Raw genomic sequence first — 8003 nt, 5'->3', positions numbered from 1 at the left:
GGAGAAGGGGAGAAGAGGAGGAGGAGGGGGCGGAGCTGCAGACAGTATCCCCCGCCCTCGCGCTCGTCTGTGTGCCCCTCGCAATTACCTGTTCCACCAGAACTGATGTGAGCGCGAGTTGTCGAGCACATGCCACGTTGGGAGAAGGGCCAAAGCTGAACTGAACTGAACTGAACTGAACTACCTTTCTTGGCTCGTGAGGACCGTTTGCATTTAATCCACCTCTTTAAAAAAAAAAAAAAAAAAACTCCAGGTGGGTTTAAACAAACCTCTAAAACACACACAACCGACCGAGGACCTGAGAGACTGGCAAGGATGCACTTGTTGTCCGCCTGCTGCGTGTGCGCCCTCCTCATCACCACGCTCCTCAGTCGAGGTAAGCCATTGTCTCATTAACCGGCCGGTGCTGCTGGTCATGCGGAGTGCGCCCGTGCACATAGAGCCGCAGGTATGAGCGGAAAGTCCCGGCTGTCTGTCGCACGCAGGTGCCATCAAAACTTGAGCCCGGCTTATCGACCATATTTTTTGGGGAGAAGTGGAGCAGTGTCGCCGGTGGTTTTTAATTATAAGTTAGTGAGCTGTAATATAGTTTGTGTTAGTCGTAGTACATTAGAGTATTTATTCAGGGATGCTCCTTTTATGTGGTTCAGATTCATATTTCCCTCTTTTTTTAAATGACAAAATCGTGCAAAATCTATTTTTGGTGTCTTATAAGCCACATATAAGAGAGTGGTTACTTCTCTCCTCGAGTTAAATTATGAAAAAAAAAGCTAAATCTATCTTTTGTTCTTTAAAAATCACCTATAAAGAGACTTAGTAGTTTCTTATAACTCCACTCTCCTCAATAAAAGGTGTATTGTTCTATCTAATGTTATAAATGCATGTTCATACCTGTGAAAAAGTGACTTTTCTGTGTATAAACTGCTTATGTGACATGAATTTTAGCCAGTACAATGAACTGTACCCCCCCCCCCTTTTTTTTTTACTCCACATCATGGGAGAGGCAGTGAGGTAGTCATCATCACCCAGTCTTCACATGTGCTCATGCCATGATGTCATCATGATGCTCCTCATTTTTTATGTGTTTTCTGCCTTGTTAACTCAGACTGTTGAGCAGAATGATGCTGCGTGCACATCCTGTCTGATTTATTGTAATTATGGGCTGCCTGTTGGGTGGGGGAAAGCGCTCCTGACAGGATCCTTCTAGTAATTACACATAGGATAGGGCTCATTTTGGACGTGGGCAGTTGTATTGGTTTGTCCAAGTGAATGTTTCCAAGTTCTAGCAAAGAAATGTGGTTCTGTGTGCTGTGATGGCAATGCAGCAACTTGGTGATTTAAAAATATGCTTTGAAAATTAGATTACGTTGCCCGTGGTAGCTCTCTGGAAAGAAGACGAAACAAGGACAAAGCATGCCTTTAAAAGCTCGTCTGTTTGTGTGAATTTTGTTCTTGGTATTTAATGTGCAGAGGACGTCAAAGCTGCTCTGCAGGTTTCCTTGTTGTCTGCTCCCTCAGGCCAACAGGTAGCAGCACCATGTGCTCAGATCACTCAGCCAGACCATTAAGCAAAGCTGCACAGGAGCTCAGAGTACTCCCTTGGATAGCAGAAGGGCGGAGAGGTTGATCTCACTGTATTCCCTTCCACCTCATCACACCTCGGTGACGCCTGTTGTTGTAAATTAACACCATGCAGCACCTATCAGTCAGGCTCAGGTGGTTTATTTGAGAGGAAACGAATGGCCCTTTTAAGGTGTCTTTACGCCGCTGTGCCGCTGCAGTGCCGTGTGCTTGAGAGACTGGAGGAGAGTGCACTGAGTTGGTAATGAGGTTTGACTTTATGGTTGTCCACACTGCTGTGTGTTTAGCAGACATGCTGCCTTAGGTCATGGTCAAAATATGTGTGTGTTTGCTAACTACAGATGGATTGAGTTATAAAAAAAAAACCAGAAATATTCTTCATCTTTTTTGCCAGTTTGGTCAATATGGGCAAAATCTGACTGAAGGGGATTATTGTGTTGTGGATTTCGCAATAAAAGAAATTGCATCGATATGTGTAATAAAAAACAGGCCTGTGTTTATTATATTTGAACAGATGAAAAAGTAACAGCTCCAGGGACTTCAGCGTTAAAGGCCGAGCTACAGCCTCAACCAGATAGAACAGAAAAACAGAGCCCTGAATTAGTCTCAGAACAAACAGAAAGATGCATCTGTTTTTTTGTTCGCTCCCTTGTCTCCACCCTTCCCCCACCACCACCATCCTCACCACCCCACCTCCTCTCCTGAACAGACAGGCAGCGCTCGGTGTCACAGCTGGTATTACTTGTCAAGCAAGTGGGGCTCTCCATTTTGCTAATGGACTAATCTTTTGCAGGGGTCACCCAATTTCACCTGAGATAGATTCACCATCCTTTCTGTCATCTTTAACTAGGTTATATGCAGGCGTGTCTCATGAATGTTGTTGTTAATGCACTGGCAAAGGAAGGGACGGCTTTAATTGTATGTTTGGGTTTCATCTAAGATTTTGTATAACTGTATATTTGTGTGCTTGTGCACGTCTTGTCTTGCTCATAGCTGGGTTCTTCTTGATGTTTGAATACTGCTTGCGGTTGTTTCTTCTTTGAAAAGAGATTTCTTTGTGACTTACAAAGTATTGTATCCCTTCTTGCAAAATTCAGATGTATTCATGAGAAGTATGGCAACTCAACCGAATGATGGCTTTGAATAGAAATGCTGCATCTGTACTTCACTTTGTACTATCACTTTAAGACTTTCTCTCTTAGAGTACTTTATTTTTTTCGTTGATCAAATTCCGCATATGGCTAGCTGGCGAAGCTACAGAACACAATCGATTTATGAGTAACTGAATAAAAACATGAGGAAATGGGAGAATCTTCAGAATGTAAGTCAGCAGGAAAATATATGTAATCTGACTGACAGCAAACCCCTAATTAATCAATACTTCCTCTCAGTTATTACAACAGAAATGGTTAACATGGCCTCAAACTAGATAGCTAGACAAGTCAATACCCTGCTGGGGTGCTTAACCCAAATTTGGCAGCTCATTACATCTCTCAAAAGGCTCTGTAGGACTCAGTCCTGTGTTTAGAGCGAAGCTGTGAAGTGGATTCTTTTCTAGAATTACGCAGTTTGTATGCTCATCTTCTTGATTGGGAAACAACCTGAGTAGTGAGTAGAAAGTGAGACAGATGCCATCACTCACTCAAAAATCACAAAACCAGCGAGATGTAAAAAAGAACCAGATGTTCAGCAAGGAGAGCTGAGTTTGTGTGTGCTTGTTTGTGTGCATTATGTGCTCCTCGGGCCTTGACCAGAATAAGAAATGAGTGGAAATGTGAGCAGAAGGCAGAGGTGGTGCTTAAGGGGGAAAAGGTGGACACTTTCATTGGCTCCTCAGACAACGGACGGGCTGTTCAGACAGGCCAGATCACACTGTAAATTACAGGAGCATTAAGATGGGGAGCCCAGTGTCACCTCCCATCAGGGAGTGCAGAATTCCTACCAGCGCCCCTGGCAGCAGCGCTTTACAGCCTGGATGTGAGGAACGAGCTTAATTAACTACTGACATGGTAACTTTAGCTTTAAATTACAAGTAACTAAAAATAAAGATGAAAATTTGGCTGATGTAAAGCCACAGAAAGGCTAAAAATATCCTTGAAGTTATGATGAAATTAAAACGTGGCTGTTACATAATCTTTGATGTAGGATAAAGAGAGGTTTTATTGCAGATGTAAAATTTGGAAATTTCAGGATCATCATTAACCTCCTTTGCTTCTGTGAGGGGAGAAAAATCCAGTGCATCCGTTTGCCGCCTAGTAACACATACATCTTTACCATACGGTGAGGTGACTCATAAAGTAGAGCTAAAATGAAATGTTGATTAATCCATAGTGTGAGACTGTGCAGATAAGAGCACAGCTCTGATGTAACACAGTTCAATATAGACATGCACTACTGTTGTTTTTTTGTCTTTGCCTGCCCTGCACCCATCACACTGTCGGTTGGAGTGGTGCACACACACACACACACACACACACACACACACACACACACACACACACACTCTAGTTTCTCTGCACCCCCAGCAGAACACTGAACAGGTGGAGGAGTGTTGGTTTTTAGGGCCGTGAAGGGGGCGAGTGTCTCTTTATGATTCCTGTTTGTGTGTGCAGTTGTTGAAAGAAGTAGCAGTTTGTTCCCATCACTCACGTTGCGCAAGATGATAACTTTAACTGCTTCACTTGATTATAACTTGTAGAGGTAATTTTTTTTTTTTTTTATGAGAAAGTCTCTTAAACAGTTTGAGTGTTGTTTATGTTTTTGTATTCCTTCCAACGTGTCATCACTAAACCAAACTCCACCTTTAGATTAGACATAGTTAGACAGCAGCGAAGATATGTGAGCGACCTCGTGACCATGCTGAGCTTCCTATATGTCGCAGGGAGCAACTCTCTCTCTGCTGGATTCACAGAGCAAGGAGGCGTATGAGTAGCTTTGCCTTGAGGAAATGAATGGACTTGGGTGGCAAAAGTAATCACTCTCAGACAATGACTCAATAAGGAAAAGGTCTTTTGTTCGCCTCTGACAGTTTTACACACAGAATTATCAGTAAAATAGCAGCAAGTGAATCTTAATTACAGTTTGGTGATTGGCTTGTCCCACTTTTAGAGCCAGAGTGTGAGGTATATTCAATTTTTATATTCTCAGCTAAAATTCATTCCTCAGCTGTCTATTTTTTTTTAATTAGCTTTTGCTTTCATTTGACCAGGTTGAGAGAAGACATTTGAATTTAGCACTTTATTGACCGTTTACATGTGCTGTTTTACAGTTTACGTGTCTAGACAGAGGCGAGATCATGTAATAGAGAGTGAAACCTTCATAATGTTTTACCAAACAGACCTAACGTCTCCGTTTTCTGTTTGCCATTTTCTCACTTTCCTTATTTTGCACACAGGTTCCTGGCTCTGCCATGCAAAATAATGGTTTATTTGTTATCCGAGGGGAGGGACCAGAGTTCTATTGTTTCAGCTATAAAGAAAGGCTTAACCACAGGAGGGAGATGACTGTGCTATGTAGTAGTGCTTCTTTTATGCAGGAATACCCCCATTGAAATGCATGAAGGTATCCTTGGTTTTGGTGAAAGACCAACGGCACTCTGAAATTGGGCAGCCCTTGTTTCAGAGACAAAAAGTGAGGTTGTTTCTGTCTTTTGTCATTGACGCAGCCCCCAGCTTTCACTGGATTCCTCTGGACTCCCGCCGACTATATTGTGAGGCTGGCGCTTTTTAAACAAATGAGTGTATGATAGCGACTTCTTGCTCCCGCTCCTCTCTTTGTCATTAATATGGAACAGCACACACCCCTCGGAGAGGGCACAGAGTAGCTGCTGCCTGTCCCTGCACTTCACATGTGCAACCTGACTGGGGCGGTGGGGGTGGCGGTGGGGAGGGCATCTCTCCTCCATATGAAAAGCCTGTGGCCACACCCATCTTTAACAAGGCCCGGATCTTTGTTCAGATTCTCCATTAGAGTCATTGCTCTATTTTAATGAATTCTTTGAGAGGCCTCCATTAACTGTGATGGTAATCATTCAACCCCGGAGAATATTTAAGGAATACCATAAAGGAGCACATGTGTATGGAAATCCAGGGGTGCTTATGTGGCCTTTTGTTCTTGTTAATTACATTTAATGAACTTCTTTTTCTCATTAAAATGTATCTTATAGATAAAACAAAGACAAAGCAGTGACACTGTTCCCACCACTGACAGCAGATTGTCACCACATGGGAGCACCAGCAGCAGGGGCTCCTCCTGACCCAACAAGAGGGTCAGTAGTGAACCTCTGATATTTATGCCTGCACTCCAATAAAGTAATTATTTCTGCCTATTTACAACCGTCAAGTGGGAAGACAGGAGGTTTGCCATTGTATTAAACCTTTGTTTTGACTTTGTCTGACACTCGGGGACGTCAGTCAGGTTGACATAGCTTTTGTGCAAAAGGTGAAACATTAATTTCAAGCTCGCGGCTAACTAACAACATGGCATAGAGTTTTGTTCTTCCCATTCATTTCTGAATCAGCCTCTGTTGGGTCCAAAGCTCTTTTGCAATACTGAGAAGTCGCTCTATTCATTCAGATGCCGTTCAGCGGTTTTTATCATTCATGAAACATCGCTCTGCTCCCTGTTACGTCCTGCCTTTGGGACCCAACAGAATGGTCTTGTGTCTCCATTTGACCTCAGTATTCACATTCTTGCCATTTTAAAAGCTGTTTCTTTGTGTTGTGCCAATGTCCACCATCCTTCCTTCATAGAGTGCAGCAGCAGCCTGCAGTGCCTGGAGCTATCTTTGATTACATGCTGCTTCGGTTGAACTTGTAGGAGACAGGAGTTTTCATTCAGGGAGACTCTCTTTCACAGGGGATAGCAAGAGTGTATCTCTGATTGGAATTAAAAGCCTGTCATTCAGTTAGTGCCTGAGTGAGAAACAAGATAGAAGATTAAATGGTTGGCCCATCTCTCTGGGTCATCAATGTATCAAAACACTTGGGACTACCCTTGAACTCTTCCAGAGGTCTGAAACATGCTCCTGGATACGGTCTTTAAATTTGAAATCATGATAGGTTTTCAAATGGCCTTTCTTCCTTTCTTATGACGCTATTATCTTACATTTTATTTCCTGGATTTCAAACTGGTTTACAGCAGCAAGAAAAATGATGTGAACTAAGTATTCAAATAATGCTTTCTGCATTAAATGGTCTGGTTTGTATCTTTATTGAACACACCCATTAAACATTCATACAGCTGGTGGAAATAACCAATAACCTCAAAGTGGTGTTTTCTGTGGCTGCTGATCAGACCTGCACACTGTTCAGGACGGAGTTTGGACCCGAACGACTGCCTCACTTCAGACATATTCTTAGGATGTGTGTTGTGAGCGGCTCTCTTCAGGTCAATCCACAGCATCTCTACCAGGTTTAGCAGATTTACTTTGATGTTAAGGGTCATTGTCCTGTTGCATCACCCAACTTCTACTGAGCTTCAGCAGGCGGACAGCCCCCCTGACATTATCCTGTTAGATACCTTGATAAACTTAAGAATTAGTTTTTCCCTTTGATGATATTGAGCTGTCCAGGCCCAGAGGCAGGAAAGTTACAAAATCATTATGTTACCAACACTGAACTTCACCTTTAGGATGATGTGCTGTGGTGTCATGGCAGCATGCCATGCTCCATGATCAGCAGAACTCAAGTGTTTTTTTTGGGGTTTTTTTTTTACATGAAAGTTACCTGAAAGTATTTTTGCTATTCGCACTTACCCCATAAAGTACAGATAAGAGTACCGTTAAAGTACCAGATTGATAAGCGGTAGCAGTAAAAGTATTAGTGCTGTTAAAATCTTACCAATACCCATCCCTATAGGGCTCATGTACTTTTTCCAACCCCCACTGTGAGCGTTTGAATAGTGTTTTCAATATAGACTAGAACAATATGATGATTTGTGTGTTATTAGTTAAAATAGATTGTGTTTGTTCATTATTGTAATTAGGATGAAGATCTGACCATATTTTAAGACAAATTTATACATGACTTCAGATCATTCCAAAGGGCTCACTTACTTCTCCTTGCCAGTGTAAATATCGGATCCCAGCCAGGAGCAACTTTGAAAGTTGCCAGGGAGTACGTGGAGAGACTGTGGAGTAGACCGACTCATTTGAAAAAGAGTTTAATTAAATATATATAATAAATAATAATAATTTCACATATTTTTGGTTTGGAAGAAAATAAACATCCATATAGGGATTACAAATTAGTGTGATGCTTAGGGAAAATGCATTGTCACAGTTAGCAGCGAGCTGACAGCCACAACAACAGGTTAATGGCACAGCACACACCTCCCACCAACCTGAGTCAGCAGCTCCACAGTCTGTTCAAGGCAGGATTGTTGCACCTTTATTCTGCCTCACTCTTGCTGTATGAAAGGTA

General features: G+C 42.4%; 1 protein-coding gene across 2 annotated transcripts in view; it reads left to right on the top strand.

The window, feature by feature from the left end:
• The first annotated feature begins 98 nt into the window (after nucleotides 1–98).
• The window catches only part of LOC111652151 (CD166 antigen homolog A-like), a 38847-nt gene continuing 30942 nt past the window's right edge, over nucleotides 99–8003 (top strand). The window contains exon 1 of one of the 2 annotated variants that reach the window (XM_023402318.2): nucleotides 99–376. In XM_023402318.2, the coding sequence (XP_023258086.1) occupies nucleotides 316–376 (61 nt within the window). In that variant the 5' untranslated portion in view covers nucleotides 99–315. The remainder of the gene's footprint in view (nucleotides 377–8003) is intronic. The other variant, XM_023402317.2, reaches the window with a different exon arrangement.

The sequence above is a fragment of the Seriola lalandi genome, unplaced genomic scaffold, assembly GCF_002814215.2.
Source record: "Seriola lalandi dorsalis isolate HSWRI2012SDOR001 ecotype SW California unplaced genomic scaffold, Sedor1 jcf7180002053927, whole genome shotgun sequence".
NCBI lineage: Eukaryota > Metazoa > Chordata > Actinopteri > Carangiformes > Carangidae > Seriola > Seriola lalandi.
This window is presented reverse-complemented; position numbering and strand designations above follow the sequence as displayed.